The sequence below is a fragment of the Mustela putorius genome, unplaced genomic scaffold (genome assembly GCF_011764305.1).
Source record: "Mustela putorius furo isolate JIRA1106 unplaced genomic scaffold, ASM1176430v1.1 tig00003853_pilon_pilon_pilon, whole genome shotgun sequence".
Lineage (NCBI taxonomy): Eukaryota > Metazoa > Chordata > Mammalia > Carnivora > Mustelidae > Mustela > Mustela putorius.
Window position 1 is genome coordinate 82565770 of NW_025422005.1, and position 25278 is coordinate 82591047.

The following is a 25278-nucleotide window of genomic DNA, read 5'->3' on the forward strand; positions in this document are numbered from 1 at the left end:
GAAGAGGACTAATGGAAGAGGGTGTTATATTGAGGGGAGTAAGAAGGGGGGAGAAGTGCTTTAGATCTAGGGAGATGGAGGGTCATGGAGGGCTCTTTAATGAGATGACATCTGAGCTAAAACAGGAAGGCTAAGAATAGGCCAGCGTGTGAAGATCTCGAGGCAGATCATTGCAGGCAGAGGGAAGCACTGTGGAAGCATTAGGGTGAGGCAAGCAGGAGGAAGGGAGGCCTTATGCAGATGAAAGAAAGGAAGCAAGCAAAGAGGTGAGGGGGGTCTGAGGGAGAAGTAGGGGCTTCCTCAAGGAGGGCTTTATAAGCTCTGAGAAGAACTATATTCTAAATAAAGGAGGAAACCACTGCAGGGTTTGGAATAGGTATAATTTCTGTTTGATATTGGTAGGATTATATAGAAGTGAGGGAAAAAGCAAGATGACCAGTCAGGAGGCTATCTTTTTAATGCAAGTGAGAGTGTCCAGCATCTGATGATTCCCTCAACAGAAGGAAGACTTGCTGACCTTGATATAAATACCACTTTCATATGCTTTTGTCTTTACTGAGGATTTTCTGTAGGGACATTCTGAATAAAAGTCATTTCATTCTATTCTGGTCCTTCCCAACGTGGTCATCCTAATATTCATCCATCTCTTCATTTATTCATCCATTCATCCATTTATTCAGTGAACGCTTGGGACTGTGCTGGGTATTTTGGATTAAAATATGAATAAACTACCCTAAAGTCCTCCTGTCAATATAATTTAGAATATATAAGATATACAGAGAGAAGTAGGAGAAGAGCAGGAGCCAAAACAGACACACGTATGTCTATCTTCCCTCTGTGTATGAGGAAAACATATTTAATCAGCATTCCCCTTTAGACTTCTAGTATCCACCAGCTTCTGAATAAAATTCAGATACCTTAGCCTAACATTAAAAGCAAGTTGTAAGTTAGCAACGATATATTTTTCCACCTTTACAGCAACTCATTATGATCTGGCCGAAGTGACCATTCTGTGTACGTATCTACCTGTTCACTGTGCTGAAATGTGCTTTCCCTATTTCTGCTCTCTTAAGTCCTCCCCAATCCTCATCTCTACAAATGCCATTGCTTCCATAAAACCTTCTTTGATTCTTAGAGCTGATAGTCATCTCTCCACCTTGAGTGTTACACTAACAGGTTATCTATTTCTCCTTGTGTCACTATCTATCTAATGGCATTTTTATTTAGGTATATTTTTCTCTCTCTATTAGACTGAAAGCTCCAGTAGACAGGGACAATGTAGAGGACCTAACACAGAAACGAATATACTTAGCAAATACAGAACGAAAGAATGGGAAATAAGGTCCCACGAGTATGTAGGGGGGGATATTAAAAGGGTATCAAAATTAAATTGAGGTATTTGGTTTCAATCCCACCATGGGCGAAGGGGGCTAATTTTAGATTCTAACGTATGAGAACAATGCCTCCATACTAAGGAGGTGGAAGTTCATATGGTAGCAGTGTACAAATATAGGGGAAAGTAACAGGGACATATTAAATCAAGTGATTTGTCAATACACTTTTCAGAGGACTTAGAAAATCACTGGATATTTGTCAAGCATATAGTGCATAATATGCTTGACACTCATTCATTCATATATAAGAATAAATGGCTAGTAAATAAAGGTCCTTTGGAAACACTTCAGAGAGATTCATAATTACAAAATAGAAGTATGGCTAACATGAAAAAAAAGGTTGGCATTAGTCTCTATAAATGTTGGGTGGGACCTCTGAATGGATATTAATATTAATGCTGGCTTTCTCCTCCAGCAAAGCCAGCACATTTGGGACACCTAATAAATTACACATATATATATTCCATTTGAATTGAGTAGCTTCCATATTTGGAAGATAGATATTAAATATGATCCAATGTAATTTTCTAATTGATACAATTAAAACTTTTGCAGGTCAATGACTTACCTAACCAAAGACTATCTTAAATTAGGTATATTGTTATTTTTATTTTGTGCTGTTAGCCAAAAATACAAATGCAAAGTAACCAATAACAAAACAATCTGCAAAACAAAATACCTATTACTAAGTATATTAGCATAAAATATACATCATTACTTTATAATTTAACTAAATTTTACATCTTGATTTCACATTGTGTAGCAGCTTAGTGTAGTTTAATACTTCACATGAATATTAGGTTTTAGAATAAACTTTAAGTATATAATAGCTAACTAACATTTAAAAGACAAATATAATTGGCCATGGTCAGAAAAGCCCCGGACATCTATTACATTCACTAAATGTTGAATAACATCATCTATGTCTTGTGATTTCTGTTCTCTGAAACAATTATGTTATTTTTCCATTTTCTACCTTCTTTCCCCAGCAAAAGTTGTTTCATGCCACTGCTCTACCTCTTGAATATAATCTTTGATTTGATGGAAAACTACTGATTTATCCACTGTCTCCCTGTAAGAATGCATATGATATCAACCACTAGTGAAACCTGGAAAATAAAGATAAGGGAAGGCTCTGAACAGAGCTATTCACTGGGGAAACAAACCTATTCCTATGCAGTTATTAGAGGGAAGTAAAATAATTACAGAAATATCATGTTGTACTTCAAATGGATGTCTAAGGCGGTTGTAAGTGATGTGATTTTGATTCCAAACCACTTTTAACACTGTTATCAGTCTGACCTCCTTCCCCATCACCTCCACCCTTTTAAAATAATTCCAAAGAAAAACTCTGCAAAGGTTCCATTATTTTGATTGGTTATTCTGCAGAAATGCCAGTACTTGCATAGATTCCACCACCTCATCCTCACTTCCAGCCATTAAAGTATCTGATAATTAGGGCAATTTTAAAGAAAACATGTACAGTTCTACCTTTGGGTTCCTAAGAACGGTTCTTGCCCAAAATATAGTTGAAAGCAAGACTGTATACAGGGAATATTAAAAAGAGTTCATTCTCATGATAGGATCAAATACTACAAAGGAGATATTAATGTCTTATTATTAGGCTTTATAAAATGAAATGGTAGTGTAAAGAACCACACGTATCAGTAAGAGAGCAAAGGTACAGAATCATGGAATAAAAGAGGCTTGACAGCATATCTTCCTTAAGATATTTACCACCTGAAAACCAGCAGTAACAAATTGACTTTTCCCCTTCATAATGTGGTAGGTGAGATATTTCTGGAATTCCAGAAGAAATGCCACATATGCTCTCTTATACTTTTAAGAGGATGTTATCAAACCAAAGGCTATGATAGCTTTCATTCTTCAAGTCAATCGATGAATAGCCCTGTTCTAGGTACTGGGTTGTGACAGCGAAAAAACAAGACAAATGATATATAATAATTCCCAATGTCTATTTTCAATCATTCTCTATTTCCTGAGTTCTAGTCCCTTTTCCAGCTGAACGGGTGAGGAAATCCAAATGCAACAAGTCACCGTTTCACTCAGATCTGTTCCATCTGCTGTGTTCCTGAACGCTATCAGCATTAAGAACATCTCATCAAATTACCATGCTAGATACTCCACATGCAAGCTTTTAAATCAGACAGATGACCAAATCATGATTCTTCTATTTAAGAAATATGTCTTGTCCTGGTGTCTCTGGGTGGCTCAGTGGGTTAAAGCCTCTGCCTTCGGCTCAGGTCATGATCCCAGGATCCTGGGATCAAGCCCCATGTCAGGCTCTCTGCTCCGAGGGGAGCCTGCTTCCTCCTCCTCTTTCTCTCTGCCTGCCTCTCTCCCTACTTGTGATTTCTCTCTCTCTCTGTCAAAATAAATAAAATCTTTTTAAAAAAATTAAAAATTAAAAAAAAAAAAGAAAGAAAGAAATATGTCTTGTCCTGAATGTTCTTCTGGAGGTCCACCTACTTGAACCTTAATCAGAAGCCACTTAAACTAACACCGTCTTTTAATTGGTTTTGTTGATACTATTCTATCTTAATTCCAGGCCATTTTTTTTTTTTTTAACATTACTGCCCCTGTGGTGGAGTAACATACTTCTTCCATACTCCTGATGCCTCTTTCCATGTAGGGAAACAATCATTTTTATAACAGTTGTGGTGTCTCTGTATCTTACCAGTCCTCAAAAAGCTGAAATTAGTAATCATAATTTGTGAATTTGGAAGGAGAAATTAGCCATACATAACTCACTTCTGTCACGCATATAGTTTCCGGAGCTGCCCCTTTGGGCACAGGTTCTCCCCCTTCCCTAGTACCAACAATCCTACTGGGATACCTTCCCATTAGGGGATCTACACTGTGGGATCACACCCATGACTGAGTGAATAGCTGCCTAATTCAGGTGCTCAATACTAGAAAACACATTTGCCTTCTGATATGAACCACCTCAAAGATGATTTCATGGTTTCTAATTCCCAATTATTTGAAGAATACACAAATGGTGCAAGATCCAAGCACTTAACAGTATGATCTCCTTAACAATAAAGATCTCCCCCATATCTAAAACTTCCATTTATCACGGATGTCTAAAGAATACAATTCAAAATCCCTAGTTTAGCATATAAGTCTCTGGAGTCTATATTTGTAGCCAAATTTCCTACCATCCTATCCCTTACCCATGTCCCACCCTTATTTTATCATACATCATCTGCTCCAGCTAAACAGAATTTCTCACCATTGCCTGGTCACATGAAACCATTCGTCAGCTTACATTTTTGTGTATGATATTCCCTCTAACAGGGCAACTCCTACTGAAGTTCTAAAACCCAGTCCAAATGTGATCTCAAAATTAGCACATTGTGTTACAATGTATGCATGTATGCGCCTGTTTCTTCCATTAGCCCATGGATCCCTGAAGTGCAAAGACTCTCTTTTACTCATATTTGTATTCCTAGCACCTGGCCAGTGCATAGCTGGACATTAAGAAATATTTGCTGCATGATGAATCATGAGAGAATGAGTGGTAAAAATCATAAAATAAAAAGCTCAATTTTAGGAATAAAAATGGAAAATTCAGACCTTCATTTATAAAGATGAGAACATGCATGAAATAAGTAGGCTGATGACAACTTTCAAAAAGACATGATTTTTTTTATATATATAGCTTTTTAAGATGACTGTAAAATGACTGTTTAATCTAACAGTGTGCTGTTGAGCAAGTTGCATAATCTCCCTGGGGCTCCCTCCCTTCCCACCCCCATTCCACCTGTAAACTCCCACATACCCCTCAAAGTTTCAGTTATAACTCACTTCCTCTAGGAAGCTTCCCTGAACCCTCAGACTGCATTCTGTGCTTCCCTCTAGCACAGCTTATCTTCATTGTTTCTCTCCCCTGTTAAACTGCATTCCTGGAGACAATGTTTGCATTGGCGTTTTCAGCACTTTATCCCAAGAACCTAAGCTCAGCACCTAGAATAGCAGGCTATCAGTGGTTATTAGTTAAACAAATACGCCTGCGAAATGAAGGGAGTAGAATATAAGATTTTTGAAGTCCCTCCCAGTACGTTTAGAAGTAGAAAGAAAAGTCCCATGCGAGTTACTGTGCTATTACATGTCCAGTAAGTTACACTGGACTGCCAGGTTTAGTTCTCAATTCTATCTCATCCATTCTCAGTTCTGTTATTCAGTAAGCCCCTTACTCTGACATTTGTGCTGTCAACCAAAAAGTTCTCCTGTCTCAAATGAAGTCCAGTACTCCACAGTCTGCTCCCTGGAAATTTGTTGCCAGTATTTCCGTTTATTTAAAAAAAAAAATGCATCCAACAGTGAAAATTTGACCAGTTATGGCATAGTCTCAACCTGGTACCCATTCCTCTCCCCTCCTCTTTATCTTTGGTAAGGGAGAAGAGGAATTTTGTAAGCTGGAGGCCACAAAGAGTAGACAATTGTTCAAAGAAAATTTGCTCAATCTCTAAGTGCAACCAGTAGCTTCTGCAAGAGATATTTCCTTGTTTGAAAAGTGGAAGACACTAGTTTAAAAGGGAGGGGGAGTTATTAAAATGGCACAGTGTTTCCAACTCTCTCAGTGAATTACCATAATAAGGAATAAAACAAGCAAAGCATATTGATGCTATGTCTTAAAGCACAGATAATCATTATTACCAGGCTCACCCAGTGCTCACTTAAAAAACTTTTTCCTAGGTTTTCTTTAACACATAAGTAACTGAGGACAAATGGACACATTTGAAAAATTCCTGAAAGTCTTCACTGTCAGGGTCTCGTGCACACCATTTCTTGCCTAACTGGCAATTTCTAGCTCTGACTTAGGCCAGAATAAGGCACATTAACCCATGGCCTGCACTTCTTTTCAGTACAGAGGCAAGTGAATCAAAGCTACACTAGAAGCTGGTATTGGCAGAACCTTTGATTTACTCCCATGAGGTTGTGTTTTTTTTAAGATTTATTTATTTATTTATTTGACAGTCTGAGATCACAAGTAGGCAGAGAGGCAGGCAGAGAGAGAGGAGGAAGCAGGCTCCCTGCTGAGTAGAGAGCCCCATGCGGTGCTCCATCCCAGGACCCTGGGACCATGACCCTAGCCTAAGGCAGAGGCTTTAACCCACTGAGCCGCCCAGCACCCGCCCCCATGAGGTTTTAAAAAACTTTTATTAGAGTTTTCCAATAAAAAGAACTGGTAAGTGATTTTAAAATCCTTTTCCCCCCAAAACATTCCCTTTATGAAACTAACTTCAATTAATGATATCAAGGCAATTGGTTTCTGAGGGTTTCACTGAAAATTCAGAAAGAACTAAAGAAGGCTTAGTGTTTTCTTGTTATTTCTAGCAAGCTGAACAGAAAGAAAATGTAGGCACTCAGAGAAGTAGATAAACTCCTTTCCTAGAAGAAGGGCCACACATTCCTTGCTATACCAGGAGAGTTCCCTTTGTCATTTGCTCGCCAGAGCAGTGCCATGTAGCACTATTCGGAGTCAGCTTTATTGCCACCATTCATCCCATGTCTCCCTTCCAAAAACACAGATTTTTAATCTTAATTATATCATTCCATAATTTTCAAGCACTTAAAACTCAAACTTAGTATCCTCAAAAGTGCTTTTCCCTCTCCTTAAAAGTAACAGAGATCCATCAAAAATTTAAACAAATGAAAACCTGGCCCAATTTCACCCTTTTTAAGAGGAAAAGAAGTTATTAAAAATCCTTTTCTCTTTATATACCTGATTTGGGGGCACCTGGGTAGTACGGTCAGTTAAGTGTCTGACCCTTCGTTTTGGCTCAGGTCAGGATCAGGTCAGGATCCTGAGGGAGATAGGGCTCCAGGTTGGGCTCTGCACTCAGCCCAGAGTCTGCTTGAGATCCTTTCTCCCGCTCCCAGCCCCTCCTGCTTGTGCTTTCTCTCTCTTTAAAATTAATAAATAAATCTTCAAAAAAAATGATTTGCAGAAACTCAAAATGGAGATTTCTGACTACTACTAAAAATTAACTGAAAGATTTCATTCCCTTTGATGATAGTTTGAAAAACATCAGAATTGATAATAAAACATTTTAAAATGTATGATACAGTTACAGTCTGTATAATCTTTTTCTGCAAAAAACTAACCAAATATACGAAACTTTTTCATATTTAAAAAATCATAAATGTAAAAGCACATTCTTTACTTATTTACAAAGACATATCCACAGAACCTCTAAGTTCCCAGATGAAGTCTTGATTTTTATTCCTAAACAACATTCATACTATCACAAGGATATAATATAATGCAATTTAATTATTAAAATATGCTTTGTTATGTAAGGATAGTAACATCTAGGAGATGCTTACCATATGCCAGATAGATATTTAAGTGCTTTACATATATCATTCATTTGTTCTTAAAATAACTTGAGAAGGTAGATACTATAATCAACCCTCCTTAAAAGATCGGGACCATGAAGTACAAAGAGACTAAGGGAGCCAGGTTCCCAGCTGCGCAGCCTGGCTCCAGAACCCATGCTACACCAGACAGCCTCTAATTAGGTATAGTATATATTGGATTATAAAGAATGCAAAAATTTATGCCAAAACAGAAAAAAAAATCAATAACAATAAGAAAACAGAACTGTATCTAACTTTTCTATTTTCTAAAAAAATAAATAAACCAAACTGGCCACATAGTGGGAAGAAATGACAAATAGGTGTAAAAAATTAGTAACTTAACATGGATCAAGTCCATTACACAACTATATATTATCCATCTACTATAGGCACACTAATATGTTGGCTACTCTTGGGACTCCAACTTACTATAAAGGTACAGTCTTTATGTATTGGGGGTTTACAATCTAACTGGAAGATAAATTGCAATAAGTTCTAGAAGATCAAAGCATACAGCTCTTTTTAAAGTCAACATTTCAAAAAATGAGAGGATGGTTGGATGCAGTGTATAGAAGGGGCACAGGGGTCATGGCAAGGGCTAGAGTGCCTTTCTTCAGTTGTCTGGAAGCATATTCAGAGGCACATAAAATTACGTCATCTAGATCTGCTGGAAGGTGAGGACAAGGCCAACTGTTATTATTAACTCCACTGGAAAAATGAAGCTGTGAGATTAATGAAAATGCTAACAATTATCCTCATCAGCTCGAAACTAACAGAAAAGATATGCACACTTCCACAAATGGCCATTTGGTTCCAAGCAGAAAGAGAAGGTAAGATAAACTTAGAATAAGCAAGGAGTCTCTTAAACCTGAGACTGTCCAAACAAACAAAATAAGAGAACATTCAATTCAATAAACTTTGACGTTGGTGTTTAGCAGAAGAGGAGACTTCGTGTATCACAAAATACCTACTGTTGAAATATATAAAGGTTTTTAAATTTCCACTGAAGGGCAATGTTTGTGGACTAGAAATGCCAGTAGAGGTAGCTTGTGCTTAATTTGCTGACAGACTTTAAAATCAGTCTTGAACAATAAAATCCCAATTTAATGTGATTTGGAATCTTACATACTTAGAGCGAATGGATGAGAATTTTTAAAAGGTAGAACCACTCTTAGTTTTTCACAGGAAAGATATCAAATAAGGCTGAGACTTTATTATCGCAATCAAATTAGAAATCAAACACCACACTGCCTTTAGAATTTGGGACAGTAGTTAATGAAGGATTCAATTAAATTGTGTTCCTAATAAGCACATATATATTCCATGCAGAGGGATGTGGAATAGAGTCTTTTGTTCCTATTTACCACTCACTGCTACAACCCAAAAAATGAAATAGAAATAAAATAGAATTAGATAAAATAATGATGATCACTCATATATGTTATTAGCCTCATTAGCAATGAAATAAACAATATCCAAGGATATTATCCATATTTGTTTTATAAATTTGATATACTTTTCTATAAGCTTTGAGGCTTTCACCATTTTTACAACAGGAAGGATTTATTACAGATATATTGGGTGCTTAATACTAAGTAAAGTTATTTTATATTCTTTGTGAGACTCACAAATTAAGAACTTGCAAAAGTAACGTGGTATGTACAAGGGGAAAAAAAACACTGAGATTAAAAATTTAATTTCCTTGAAATTTCCCAATTTAGGTTACTTTTATAAATATGTGTTATTGATATAACTGAGATGCTACAAGTATTTTCATTTAAAATACTATAATCAGAGAATGCTGAGAAAATGTTATCATCATACTTTCTCTGTCAAGTTTATTTCATGCTTTGAATTCTTCAGCATATATTTATATTTATATAATGCATTCAGCGAGGACTTTCTGAATAACCAGTATGGAATCCACCTGTGTGAAGATATTGGGAGGAATCCTACAGGGAAGAATGGGAAATAAAGCTGGGTTCATAGTATATATAGAGCCACTTGCTGAAGTTCTCAAGTGCAAAGAGCTTCATCCTACAGTATGCAGGCTGTACAGTAACACTGGCGAATGTAATGAAAAGAAAACTGGAATTAGATATTTGAATCTGGGAAAACATCTTGAACATTAGCGATAGGAGAACTACAGTACCATTTAAATAACAGCAAAGCTGAGGTGCAATCTGCCTTAGGGAAACCTCATGAGGTGATCCTTCCTTACTTGGTACATGTCTCTAAATATATTATTTCTCACTTGGTAAAACAATTATTTGTTTAAAAGTCTGACCCATGCCCCAGTCTGTGAGGTTTTTAAGTAGAAGGAATAGCTCATTCATCTTAGTACTCTCCAGAATACAACTTAGTATTGGGTATCCATGAGATGCTGAGTAAATGTTTGTTACACACAGGTCATACAAGAAAGGATGAAATGTCTTCTGAGACATAGAGTGGAGAGAGAGATTTTGAAGCCAGTTACACAGAAGTGAAATAGTGTCTACTGGAAGTCTAGCCTCAACCTGGCACACAGAAGTTGTTTATTAAGTCTTTCTTATAGGAATGAATGTGTGTATGAATAATAAATGAATTGATGAGGTGGTTGGTACACTGAAGGATTAAATATATTAAGAGATAATAGGTGAAGTCTGAACTTGGGAAAGCACTAAAAAGTAATAAGCTAGAGGGAGAAAACTATTCAGTGATAGGCTCAAAAGAGGAATAGTTAAAAGAAGAAAAAAAAACAAGAAAACAGAGTGTCATAAACAATAATAATGTGTTACATTTCCAAAGCACTTTCACGTTACTTCATTTTAATTCTGACAACAGTCCTGAAAGGTAAGGGGAGAAGGTTTTATTATGCTTGTTTTTTTATAGAGGAAGAAGCTAAGGCTCAGAAAGGTTAAGTGACTTAGAGAGAGCATTTCAAATAGAAAGAAATATTTAACATTGTCAAATGCAGAAAATAGAATGAGGACTGAGAAAATGTTATATAGTTAGGCATGCAGTTCATAGAAGCCTGTGCATAGTGAGGCTGGGAAGGAGGGAAGAGGGGTGGAGAGGCAGGTCAACAGTTTAAGAAAGGTGTTAGAGATAAAATCTATTAAATCACATAGTATCACATGTGTGATGCTCACAGTAGTGTCACACATAAATCTCATCACACAGGTATCAAGAAGGAATAAGACTTAAGGTAGAAAAGGGAGACATGAACAGTTTCTCTTCTTACCTGAATGGACAACTTGCTTCCTATAAACTGATTTTCACTATAGCTAATATGTGTGTCCATATGGAAACTTGCTGACTTTGAAATTTAAACAAAAATTTTAAATGCCATTTGGGTAAGATCTTCTTGGTAAAATTCTAACAATTATTGATTCCCTTCCTCTCTTTAATGTTTTCCACTCAAAAAACAGTACTGAAAACTTCTAGAGGGAAAGAGAGGCATGAATGCTAGTTCACCTTCCAGCTTTTCCAGCACCCCTCTTGCTTGGAAAGTAGCTTCTTATTAAATGCAAACATTGAAAGGCCCTGGAAAAGCAAATAATTCTATTTAACGATAATTTTTTCAAGCATCTGTTATTTCAAGACAAGAGGAGAAGGGAAAAAGAGGAAAGTGCAGGCCGTTTTTCCTTTACTTGTCTAGATGTATACGAGTAGTACATGTGAAACCCTGGAAGAAACATGCACAAGTAGAATACATAAATACATTCTGGAATGACTTTGTCAAATAAACATGACTAGATCAACCTTTCCTGAATTTCATATTTTAAATACTAAGTTAAATCTTTCACTTTTCATGTAAATGAGCCCAAGTTTTGCGAAAGCTGTTTTATATGATCTGAGTCACATCTACTTAGGTTTATTTGGGAAAAAATACATTTTTCTTAATATTAGAGATGTCAGTTGTGAAACATAAATTTCGATGGGTAAGCTAAATTAGTCCTTGATAAGTGAATCATCAACAGGTGATTTAATTGCTAGTTAAATATGATTCAACTTTTTACTCAGCTTCAGGTGATGTGCTGAGTAATAAGAACAGTATGATTTTTTAGATGATAGAATGTAATTTACGTATGTTTCTTTTTTTTTTCTTCCTGAACCCAGTTAATGAATAAACAAACCAAACTGTGACTGTGTCTACATATCACATAAACATCTAGATGAAAAGTGACAAATTCAGGCCATCATCCAGCTATTTGAAAACATTTATCTTGATGACATTAAACATCTGGATGTTTCCAAATATCAAGATGTTTGATGTCCTGCAGATAAAATATCCTGATGACTGGCTGAATTTTTTACTTATGCACATTTGCATTTTTCAGTCACAGATTATAATTTTATTTTAGACACAAAATGTAATTTTAGCACAGATATAGTAGGGAGTCACAGAAATTGTCAGGTCTCGATTTTTTGTTATTACTATTCACAGTGAATCTCTGACTTGGAGAAATGCCTTTTATTTTCCTTTCAGTAAATAAAAGAGTTAATTATCATTTCAACAATGTGTATTAAAAGGTAAAGAATTTGCAAAATGAAGATGCATAAATACCTAAGCTTTCATCTACAGTGACCCACAAAAACACTGAGTGTGGTGAAAATACACTACACCCTCCTTAATTGACTGACTTATTACTCAGTTGGAATACTACATAAGACATTTCCCTTTCTTATTATACTTTTTTTTAAAGCATTTTGTTCTTCCATAGCATGTCCATTTATGCCATCCAGATGAAATGAGAGGAGTTCAAACTTTCTAATTTGATTATTTTGATTTTTCTAGTGATGGTCTGGCATGAAGATAGCAGTACACCTGAATTCTATTTTTGCCTATTCATTTGGTCTTAATTTGTCTGAATCATTGATGATTGGTTGTTATAACTTCTCTGTCACATTTTCTTTTCTTTTTTTTTTTTTTTAAGATTTTATTTATTTGACAGAGAACACAAGTAGGCAGAGAGGCAAGCAGAGAGAGAGAGAGAGAGAGAGGAGGAAGCAGGCTCCCTGCTGAGCAGAGAGCCTGATATGGGATTCCATCCCAGGACCCTGAGATCATGACCTGAGACAAAGGCAGAGGCTTTAACCCACTGAGCCACCCAGGTACCTTCTCTGTCACACTTTCTTACTCAATGTCTAATTGAAGAAAAAGCCACTCTTAGAGGAAACAGGCAAACGTTACCGCAAAATAGAATATATATTTTGATTATCAGTTTACGAGAAAGATTAATGTTATTTTCAATTCCCACCACTGTAAAAATAATTCTGTATAAGCATTCAATGCCATTTCTAAGCCTTTTAAATCAAAATTGCTTGGATTTTATACTAGAAGAAGAAAATGAATGTTAAAGTGAAAAACAATTCCCTGAAAACTGGAAACTATTATGGCACTAAAATAACAGACAATTGCCTAACACATTTCAGCTCCTGATACTCTACCTGTAGGATCGCTAAGAACTGAACCAAAGGCACTGATGACCACATCGGCTTTCAGAGTGACTATCTCATCTTCATGTTCATGCCAGTTTCCCGCTTCATCTTGCTCTGTTCGAACAAACTGCATGGCGACAATTCTCCCTTCTTTCAATATAACCTTCCGTGGAGACAGAAAAGGCAAGAATTCACACCTTTTTTCCTTAGCAAGTTCCACCTAAAACAAAACAGAACAGAGAAAAACTTCTGTATTGAATGTTGATTTTTAATTCAATTATGTACTCTACAGCTTATGACGGTTAAACCAACATGAAGCCTTTTCTTTCATCAAAGCTGAGGTTCAGTTATCAGCTATTTACATTTTGCAAATCACTGATTCAGGGGAGTCTTCCATCAGTTGGAGTTGTCACATGGAAGTTTAAAGTGCATGGCATCACAACGTATTTCTCAAGTTCTCAGGACTGCTGCTCTATGGTTGGTGGCATGTAAGGCTTTGGCTCTAGCAGCCCGGTTTTCCATATGCTTTCACTTCTGTAGTATAAGTTCTCTTTTAAATCATGCTACGTATGAAAATAGATATTTCTGATTATTAATGGGTTGCATTAGCTAAACTGGAAATAAGTTAATAAAGTGGGTGAGCCAATCTTGGCAAGTACATGATTAAAATGGTAGGTAGAAAAAAGAATACTGAGAAACTGTGGAATCAAGAAATAAATAACATTTTAATCTTACTTTTATAAAAAGGCAAATGAGAAATTTAAGAAAGAGAAATGAGCATGTTCTTGACAAATTCCCAGTTCTTCCACATCTATTACCTCATATGTGGAACACCCTCATTTTCGTTTTTATTCTCATAATGGGATGTCTATCAAGACAGAATGTTAATACTTACATATCTATTCATTTTTCCATTTACTATTTTTTGGGGAATCCAGGCCTTTGTCAATATAACCCTACGTAGTATGTTGAGTTGGTTTTTTGTTTTTGTTTTTGTTTTTTTAAAAAAATGTACTATTGGAGAGGCTGAGGTGGGTATCAAGTCTCATTCTTTCCCTCCCTCATGGAAGATAGGTGGGTTCTTAGTAGGACCCTGACAAGTGAGGTTGAGAAAGTCATATGTGTAAGCTCCAAACCAGGAGTTGTCTGGGCAACATCAAGATGAAAAAAGTGAGTCATAAATTGACCTGCTCAATCTTGTGATCATGCCATAAACCCACCTCTCAACACTCTGTCCATAATTAGTGGTTGCAAACTTTGGCATGCATCAGAATCACCTAGAGGGCTTGTTAAAACAGACTGCATGGACCCACCCTCAGAATTTCTAGTTCTATAGGATTGGATAAGGCATGAGGATCTGCATTTCTAACAAATTCCTATGTGATGGCATGCTTTGGTTTAGAAATGACAGTTTGTGAACCACTGTCTTACCAGACTATAGCTGACTAGCTCTGAACTTAGTTGGTTGGTCTACACCAGGCATGCATCTACATCATACATTCTCAATGAGAGTAATATCACCCATAAGGGAGCAAAAACGGATTCTTAAGGAAGGAAAGAATCTTTGATGTCATAATAATTTGTGGCACCCTGCCCCATAAGAGCAGTAGTACATAAACAGATACACATGATATCAGGAGTATTAAAATTATAGTGTGTTTGTGTGTGTGGGGGGCGGTTAACTAGGAAAAAAAGTTTTAAAAGGCTCCTAGAGGGATAATTTAAAAAACAAAAACAAAAACATGGGGCACCTGGGTGGCTCAGTTGGTTAAGAGTCTGTCTTCGGCTCAGGTCATGATCCCAGGGTTCTGGGATTGAACCCCAAGTCAGACTCCCTGTTAGGCAGGGGAGTCTGCTTCTCCTTCTGACCCCTTGTGCTCTCTCTGTCTCAAATAAATAAAATCTTTAAAAAAACCTGAGGAACACTGGTCATTACTATATATTGGCATGAAACTATTGAGTCTATGTCTTATTCAAGGTATGTTTTGAATATTGGCCTTAAAGCTTTAAAATTTGGAAAACTAAGAAATTACTGATATAAAAAATACTAGATATTGGTATGTCATGGGTAGCAAATATACAAAACAATAGATCTCAAAATTGTTTACACAGGTAAGTGGAATTGAATCAGGTTTGAAACCAGCTTCCACTGCTTACTTGAGATAGTCTCTAAAAAAATCTCTCTGATCTTGAGGATCCTTATATGTAAAATGGGGATAATACCTAATTACCTGGTATATGGTGTTACTTAAAGCAATTTAGAAATGTAAAGCACCTAAAGCAGAACTAAAGCAGAACTTAACATATGGAAGGTGCAAGTAAGTAAATATTATTTATTTGTAGTTGCAATTTTCTGAATTAATTTCTCCTCTCAATCATGCTTCAAACTATTCAATACCACTTAGCACTGGGCTTATGCTTCTAATAGAAAGGTGGCCCAAAAACAACGTTAAGAAAAAGAGAAGGCCAAAGAACTTCAGATGCCTTTTTAATTTTCCACAAAATAAAATGTATGATTTGTAGAAGGCAAACTAGTCCTTGAACAGTTCTAATTACAAACTAAATATGGCTCCTACATAAGATATGTTTCTGTATCACTTCTGTCACATTTGCGTTACCTTATCTAGCGCCTTGTAACTCATCAATATAAACCAGTGTATTGTGTTTCAAAAATGTCAAGTGATGCTAAATTTTAATGATAATGCCAAACTTGATTGAATAACAATGACAAATGTTTATGGTTTGAATAAATCAATACATGATGCATATTTATAATAGTACTCTTTCCTGTGAAGGGCAGAAATAAAATCCTGAGCTATGCTGTACATATTGGGAGAATGTCTCAGACTGATTTAGGGTCTACTTTGTCCCGTTTTACTTTTTGCTCTATTAATACTTAGATAGTATCTACTACTCTGTGTAGGTCATCTCATATACGTTTTTGGCAAATGTGGCATTGAATTAAAACCAAATTGGGCATTGCAAGCAAATCAAAACTTTTAAAGTAATGATTATCAATGATTTATTGCTTGAACATGCTTTAGTTGTATTCTTACTTTTGAGAGCCTAAAAACTACATGCCATTATGAACATGAAGAAACCGAATTTTAGTATTTCCTCAGTTCACATCATAATTTTCCATATGCACCAGGTAGCTTGTATTTGTGCCAACTATCTGATAGTGCACAGAAGCTGAGAGGGTGAACAGTGGCTCCCACAAAGATTACTCTGAAATTCTACTTTTGAAACTCGATATGTTCTATACTACCTAAAACATGTTAGACTAGGCGATTGGGCAGCAGACATAAATCATACCACTTCTTGCTATTTTGCTATTAAGTAGCTATTTTTCATTTTATGCAAGAGATGGAAAAACTTTTAAGGGAAAGATAGGAAGATATCACTTTAACATATGTATTTACTTGGAAAGTATTTGTATTATATTGGGAAAAGGAGAGCTGAGATGATAATGATTTTTTTTTTTTTTTGAGAGGATAAGATTTATCTCAGTCAACAAGGAAATATTAGGAAAATGAGAATTCAAAATAAGTAAAGTCATGTGTCAAATGAAATATCCTTTGAGTTATTTGTGGACAACAGAGGAGTTTACTTTCACTATTTAAGAAATCTAACAAGACAAAAATAACAATAATGGATATTTACATAGCAGGCATTTTTTTTCTTTCTTTCTTTTTTTTTTTTTTTGAGAGAGAGATAAGTCAGGGGAGGGGCAAAGGGAGAGAGAGAGAGAAAATCTAAAGCAGGCTCCATGCCTAGCACGGAGCCCGACAGGGGGTTAATCTCAGGACTCTGAGATCATGACATGAGCCACAAATTGAGAGTCGAAGCTTAATGGAACAAGCCACCCAGGAGCCACGATAGCATATTCTTTTAACTGCTTTACATATGGCTCATTTTAACTTTCAGACAGAATACATATTATGATACTTATATATTAGTTATTTTTTTTAATATTAAGATTTAAACTAACATTTTTTCCTTATTGTGGGTCAAAAACCTAGTAACATGCTGAGTATTATGACTTACAGCTTTGGCACCCAACCTCAGGCACTCTGCTGCCTGCTGTCCTCACAACTAATCCCATGTGGGACAAAGCACTATTTCCTTGCTTAGAAGAGAAACTGATGTTCAGAGAAACCAAAGATATATTAAGAGATGACAAAGCTTAGCTAAAATCCTGATATGGCTAAACAAAAATCCTGGGTGATATTCATTAATGTCCAAAGAGAGCAACTCTATATATTTGAAAGAATAAGACTTCGTCTGGTACTGGTTAGGGAATCTCAAAACAAGGTTAATTAGACTAGGAAAGGATGTAGTCTAAGGCAAATTAAAGGTCAAGGGGTTGGCCTGATAAAGGCTGCCCTCAGGGCACCAGGGGTGCTCAGTGGGTTAAGCCTCTGCCTTCAGCTCAGGTCCTGGTTTCAGGGCCTGGCACTGGGCTCTCTGCTCAGCAGGGAGCCTGCTTCCCCCCCCTCATCTGCCTGCCTCTCTGCCTACTTGTGCTCACTCTCTCTGTCAAATAAATAAATAAAATCTTTGAAAAAAAAAAAAAAGGCTGCCCTCAGTGGGAAGAAGAGATTCAAGCTTCCTATTCTAAGTTCAGAAGTACAGTAAAATCATGAAATACAGGAACCAAGTGATAGACTTCTGAACTCATAGTTTTTAAAGTGGATAATTGAGAAAAAGAATCAAAAGTGAAAAATAAAAATAGAATTTAAATAAATTTACTTCTTAGACAGTAAATTCCTTCACAAAACTCTTTAAATACAGAAAGAATATCTTATTTAATTTGCTATCCCCAGGGTTGAGGAGTGATACTCAAATATTTAACAAATGATGAATATAAGCCAATGAATGGTCAAAAAGATGCCTGGCACATCAGCATATACTCTAGCCAATATGCCACATGGAAGGACATAAAGTGAATTTTAGCCCTATCAAAATGATGAGCACGCAGTAGACTCTGAATAACATTTTGTTTACTAAGATGAATGACTAATATGAAAGCCCAGAGGGCATTCAAGTTAATGAAAGGACAATCAACTAGTAGTATATGGAGTCAATGACTACTAAATACACATCGCAAAGCACGTTAACACTGGGTACGCAAATGACATGCTACCTGACCACAGCATCCAATGTTGTGAGGTTGAAATACGAAGTAAGCGATGTTCTTTCTCAGCTGTCAGTTACACTGCCATGACAAATTGATGGGCCAGACTGACCAGTGGTCTAACCTCACGCAGTGAGTCTTAATATTTTACTGTTTAATGAGCCTTCTGTTCATAGATGTCAGTGTTAGTGCTTTTTAATATCTAATGTTTCTAATGATCACTAATAATCAGCAACTCTGTAGTTTTGGTACATAACATTTCTGTTCATGGCACACATATTTGTTTGTTTGATGGTACGTGTTCTCATGAGGGACAAGTGGTACATGAAGCAAACATACAAACCTCTCGTCCATATCTTCACCAATAATAACCCAAGGGAATGAAGGAGAAACATCTATAAGGTTCTATTTTGGAGGCTCAATAAACCAAGTTGTTACTTTCTTTTCATACCATATAAGGAAAGTTAAGAAGAACCTTCTTAGCTTTGATTTTATCTCCATATTCAGGGAAGATACGTGGTTGATGCTGAGTGAAATAAAAATAGAGTGCTATTGCATGCGGTAATGATGATCATTTTAATGATTAACTTTATGTAATGTGATGATTTGGTCTGATTAATATTACAGGCATCATACTGTGGAAATTATGAAACAACTTAATTTACTATAATTAAAAGCATGATGTCAACTCATTTTTAGATTGCATATAGGCAAAGTAAGCATAGGTTATAAACTATAATGAGAACTCAAACCCAGCATACATTAAATTCTAATATACAAAGTTTGAGAAATAATATGAAGAAACAATATTCTTTGTAAAGATTGCCCTTAAATAGCTAGGTATTTAACAACTTGTCAATTCTATATGAACATGAGAACCTAAGAGATAGGATTTCAAATTAAAGTTATTTGGTAGTCTGTTTTGGTCAGTGATAATCCTGAAAAATATTAGCTTTTACTTCATCCCTGTTAAATTATTGCATATCCCACAAACATTCATAACCACACAATAAGAGTTCCACTCATCTATAAATTTACCAAAGATTTATTAAGACCTTTGTGTAAAAAAAAAAAAAAAAATGGTGCTAGGTGCTATAGCTAATAAAACATTACCTGCTTTCAAAACTTTCACAGAGGCAGGCAAATCAGCAATCAAATTCAGTGTGGTAACACATATAAACACAGTGTGCACCAATGGCATATAAAAAGGCATTCTGTCCAGCAGCAGTGCAGGTCAAGAAAGGGAAGCCTAGAAAACGTACTGTTTGAACTAACCTTGAAGGATGAGTAGGAAGTAATTACTGGAAAGGAATTAGCTACTGGGAAATTATAGTATACAATAGATTATTTCCCTTAGGTGAGGAAAGATGTAGGAAGGTAAAGGAGTTTATTTCAACAAAGAAAGAAGGAAAGACACCTGGTTAAATCCCCTTGTGAACATGCTATTGGAAAACTATCAATCAGCATTCAAAAGTAGGAGAACCCTTATCTGTGGCATGCTTTTAGCAAGATATACCTGCTAGTCTAGGATAGCTATGGTAAAAAACAAAACAAAACAAAACAAGAAAACCTGGGAACTGGACTTATTGGGTAAGGATCTTAAACTATGCAACTGAGTATATACTGGAGATATTTTATAGTTGAATTAGCTTCCTTTTGTGTAAGTGATGAGACTACTGATGTTACTTAGAAACCCCAAATTAATCTGGGTTAAAGTACATCTTGATACACCAAGGTGGGACCTGAGAAACCATGTTGGTGGTCCTGCACCTCTCCTTATTTACCCTATACTTCATGTTTATTTATATTTTATATAAAATATTTTATATATTTTATAAAATATATTTTAATATATTTATATATTTTATAAAAATATTTTTATATTTGTATTTTATTTGTTAAGAAAGCTTGATGCAGGTTCTCTTTCTCAGTATGAGTCTGATCTCACGATCCAATCTTCTGGTGAATCTGGTTACCAAGGAGATGAAGAAAACTCAAGAAAGAGGCAGTGAATTCTGCCTGCCCACTCTAGAGCTCATCTTCCTTAATTTACTAAATAGTTCTTAACCTCTTTTGTACTTTTTAGTTTGTATAGACTCACAGACAGCGGGAAAAGCAGAACAATTCTAATATGTTTACTAATTTCTAGACTATTTAAGCTAATTCTGCAGTTATTCTTTTCTTTAGCAAAAAAAGTTTGCTGAGACCACAAGTTGAGGTTCCTTTTAGTATGTACTATGATATTATAGGCTTTGGGGTTGTTTTTTCCACCTTAAGCTCGTTATTTTGTATGTATGCATGTATGTATGCATGTAGTCATTATTTTTCACTGTTCCAAGATTCATTGTTTATGAACCACACCCAGTGCTCTACGCAATACGTGCCTTCCTTAATATTCACCATCAGGCTCACCCATCCCCCCACCACCTGCCCTTCAAAACCCTCAGTTTGTTTCTCAGAGTCCACAGTCTCTCATGCTTCATTTCCCTCTCCAATTTACTCCAATTCATTTTTCTTTCCTTCTCCTAATATCCTCCAAGTTATTCCTTATGCTTCAAAAGTAAGTGAAGCCATATCATAAATGACTTTCTCTGCTTGACTTATTTCACTCAGCATAATCTCCTTCAGTCCCATCTATGTGGATACAAAAGTTGGGTATTCATCCTTTCTGATGGTGGTGTAATATTTCATTACATATATAGACCATATCTTCTTTATCCATTTGTCTATCAAAGAGCATTTTGGATTTTTCCACAGTTTGGCGATTGTGGACATTGTTGCTATGAATATTGGGTTACAGATGGCCCCTCTTTTCACTACATCTGTATCTTTGGGGGTAAATACGCAATTACAGGGTCACAGAGAAGCTCTATTTTTAATTTTTTAAGGAGCCTCCACACTATTTTCCAAAGTGGCTGCACCAATTTGCATTCTCACCAACAGTGTATGAGGGTTCCCCTTTCTCCACATCCTCTCCAACACTTGTTGTTTCCTCTCCTATTAATTTTGGCCATTCTAACTGATATAAGGTGTTATCTCAATGTGGTTTTGATTTGAATGTCCCCGATGGCTAATGACAGTGAACACTTTTTCATGTGTCTGTTAGCCCTTTGTCTGTCTTCTTTGGAGAATTGTCTGTTCATGTCTTCTGCCCATTTTCGGACATGATTATCTGTTTTTTGGGTGTTGAGCTTAAGGAGTTCTTTATAGATCCTGAATATCAGCGCTTTGTCTGTAGTATTGTTTGCGAATATCTTCTTCCATTCCGTGGGCTGCCTCTTTATTTTATTAACTGTTTCCTTTGCTGTGCAGAAGCTTTTGATCTTGATGAAGTCCCAAAGTTCATTTCTGCTTTTGTTTCATTTGCTTTTGGAGACATATCTTGAAAGAAGTTCCTGTGGCCAATGTCGAAAAAGTTACTATGTTTTCCTTTAGGGTTGTGATAGATTCCTGCCTCATACTGATGTCTTTTATTCATTTTGAATTTATCTTTGTGGATGGTGTAAGAGAATAGTTGAATTTCATTCTTCTATACATAGTTGTCCAAGTTTCCCAGCACCATTTATTGAAGAGACTGTCTTTTTTTCACTGGATATTTTTTCCTGCTTTGTTGAAGATTATTTGACCATAAAGTTGAGGGTCCACATCTGGGTTCTCTATTCTGTTCCACTGGTCTATGTGCTGTTTTTGTGCCAGTACCATGCTGTCTTGGTGATCCCGGCTTTGTAGTAAAGCTTGAAATCAGGCAACGTGATGCCCCCAGTTCTGTTTCTCTTTTTCAGCATCTCCTTAGCAATGCGGGGTCTCTTCTGGTTCCATACAAATTTTAAGATTGTTTGCTTCAGCTCTTTGAAAAATGCTGGTGGAATTTTGATCGGAATGACACTGAAAGTATAGATTGCTCTAGACAGTACAGACATTGTAACAATGTTTATTCTTCTGATCCATGAGCATGGAATGGTCTTCCATCTTTTTGTGTCTTCTTCAATTTTATTCATGAGTGTTCTGTAGTTCTTCGAGTACAGATCCTTTACCTCTTTGGTTAGGTTTATTCCAGGTATCTTACAGTTCTTGGTGCTACAGTAAATGGAATCGATTCTCTAATTTCCCTTTCTGTTAGTTACTAACAATTTTCATTGTTAGTGTATAAGAAAGCAAGATTTCTGTGCATTGATTTTGTATCCTGCCACATTATTGAATTGCTGTATGAGTTCTAGTAGTTTAGGGGTTGAAGTCTTTTGGGTTTTCCATATAAAGTATCATGTCATCTGCAAAGAGAGAGAGTTTGACTTCTTTTTTGCCAATTTGAATACCTTTTATTTCTTTTTGTTGTCTGATTGTTGTTGCTAGGACTTCTGATACTATGTTGAACAAGAGTGGTGAGAGTGGCAATCCTTGTCATGTTCCTGATCTCAAAGGGAAGGCTGTCAGCTTTTCCCCATTGAGGATGAGATTTGCTGTGGGTTTTTCATAGATAGATTTTATGAAATTGAGGAATATTCCCTCTATCCCTGTACTTTGAAGAGTTTTAATCAGGAACGGATGCTGTATCTTGCCAAATGCTTTTTCTGCATCAATTGAGAGGAGCATGTGGTTCTTCTCTCTTCTCTTATTGATTTGTTCTATCACATTGATTGATTTGTGAATGTTGAACCACCCTTGCATCCCGTGGATAAATCCCACCTGGTCATGATAGATAATCGTCTTGATGTGCTGTTGGATCCTATTAGATAAGATCTTGTAGAGAATCTTTGCATCCATATTCATCAGGAATATGGGTCTGAAATTCTCCTTTTAGGTGGGATCTTTGCCTGGTTTGGGGATCAAGGTAATGTTGGCTTCACAGAAAGAGTCTGGAAGTTTTCCTTCTGCTTCAATTTTTTGAAACAGCTCAGGATAATAGGTATCATTTCTTCTTTGAATGTTTGGTAGAATTTCTCAGGGAATCTGTCAGGTCCTGGGCTCTTGTTTTTTGGGAGGTTTTTGATCACTGCTTCAATCTCGTTACTAGATATTGGTCTCTTTAGGTTGTCAATTTCAGTCTTGGAAGCTTATAGGTTTCCAGGAATGCAACCATTTCTTCGAGGTTGCTTAACTTATTGGCATATAAATGTTGATAATAATTTCTGATGATTGTTTATATTTCCTTGGTGTTAGTCATGATTTCTCCCATTTCATTCATCATTTCATTAATTTGGGTTCTTTTTCTTTTCTTTTGGATTAGTTTGAACAGTGGCTTATCAATCTTATTGATTATTTCAAAGAACCAGCTTCTAGAAATAAGGACATCACTGACAACATGATGTCAATAAAAACTTGTTTTTTAATAATCACTCTCAATGTGAATGGCCCAAATACTCCCATAAAATAGCCCAGGGTTGCAGACTGGATACAACGACAGGACTCAATTATATGCTGTGTACAAGAGACACATTTTGAATTTACAGATACATCCAGACTGAAAGTGAAGGGATGGAGAACCATCTTTCATGCTAGTGGGTCTCAAAGGAAAGCTGGTATATCAATTCTCATATCAAATAGATTAGATTTTAAGCTAAAGACTGTAGATGGAGATACAGAAGGACACTACACCATTCTTAAAGGGTCTATCCACCAAGGAGGTCTAACAATTGTAAATATTTATGTCCCCAATTGGCAGCAGCCAACTACATAAGCCAAAAAAAAAATAAGTTAAAAAAAATAAAGAGTCATATTGATATGAATACATTTATTGTAGGGGATCTTAACACATCACCCTCAGTAATAGATCAGCAAAGCAGAAGATCAACAAAGAAACAAGAGCTTTGAATGACACATTGGGCCACATGGACCTCATAGATATATACAGAACATTCCACCCTAAAACAACAGAATACTGGTTCTTCTCAAGGGTACATGGAACCTTCTCCTGAATAGACCACATACTGGGTCACAAAACAGGGCTCAACTGATACCAAAAGACTGAGACTATTCCCTGCATATTCTCAGACCTCAATGCTTTGAAACTGGAACTCAGTTTGGAAGGAATTCAAACATTTGGAAGCTAAACACCATCCTGCTCAAGAATGTTTGGATCAGCCAGGAAATCAAAGAAGAACTTAAGCAATTCATGGAAACCAATGAGAATGAAAACACATCGGTCCAAAATATATGTGATATAGCAAAGGCGGTCCTAAGGGGGAAATACATAGCCATTCAAGCCTATAAAACTATAAAACTAAAAAACTATACACTAAATCTTTTTACACCTTAAAAAACTGGAAAATCAACAACAAATTAAGCCAACCCCATGCACAAGAAGGAAAATAATTAAGATTAGAGCAGAGATCAATGAGTTAGAAACTAGAGATACAGTAGAACACTTAAGCTTTTTAAATTGAAGAATCCTGAGCTGAAAGAAATATTTTTCCATGTAAGAGTTGTACAATGCAGGGGATACAGCTGCCCCTTAACTATTTTATTGTGATACTGCTGAGCTTCAAAAACCAGAAACACAATTCATGGGATAATTTAGGGGGTTAAATGCTTTTGCACAAGCATCACAAAATACATTTTTTTCTAACAAGGAGAATGCATTTTTGTTTTATTTTTTAAAAATTTTATTTGTTAGAGAGAAGGGGAGAGAGAGAGAGAGAATATGAGAAAGCATGAGGGGGCAGTGGGGCAGAAGGAGAAGTTGATTTCCTGCTGAGCAGGGAGCCTGACTCAGGGCTGGATCCCAGGACCCCAAGATTATGACCTGAGCCCAAGGCAGATGTTTAACTGACTGAGCCACCCAGGTGCCCCAAGAAGAGTCTATTTTTAAATATTACTCATAATTGACAAAATTTTCTTAAATCTGACTCTTACATTTCTCATCTTGGACCTTCCTGCAGTCAAGCATTCCTGGGTGCTATCAGAGTATCTCACAAAATTTTCTTCTGCATAACTTTT

At 36.2% G+C, this 25278-nt stretch overlaps 1 protein-coding gene across 2 annotated transcripts in view; it reads right to left on the minus strand.

The window, feature by feature from the left end:
- DPYD (dihydropyrimidine dehydrogenase) overlaps positions 1 to 25278 on the minus strand; it is an 836293-nt gene that overhangs the window by 438025 nt on the left and 372990 nt on the right. For both annotated transcript variants that reach the window (XM_045064888.1, XM_045064890.1), the window contains exon 11: positions 13218 to 13428. In XM_045064888.1, coding sequence (XP_044920823.1) covers positions 13218 to 13428 — 211 coding nt within the window. The remainder of the gene's footprint in view (positions 1 to 13217; positions 13429 to 25278) is intronic.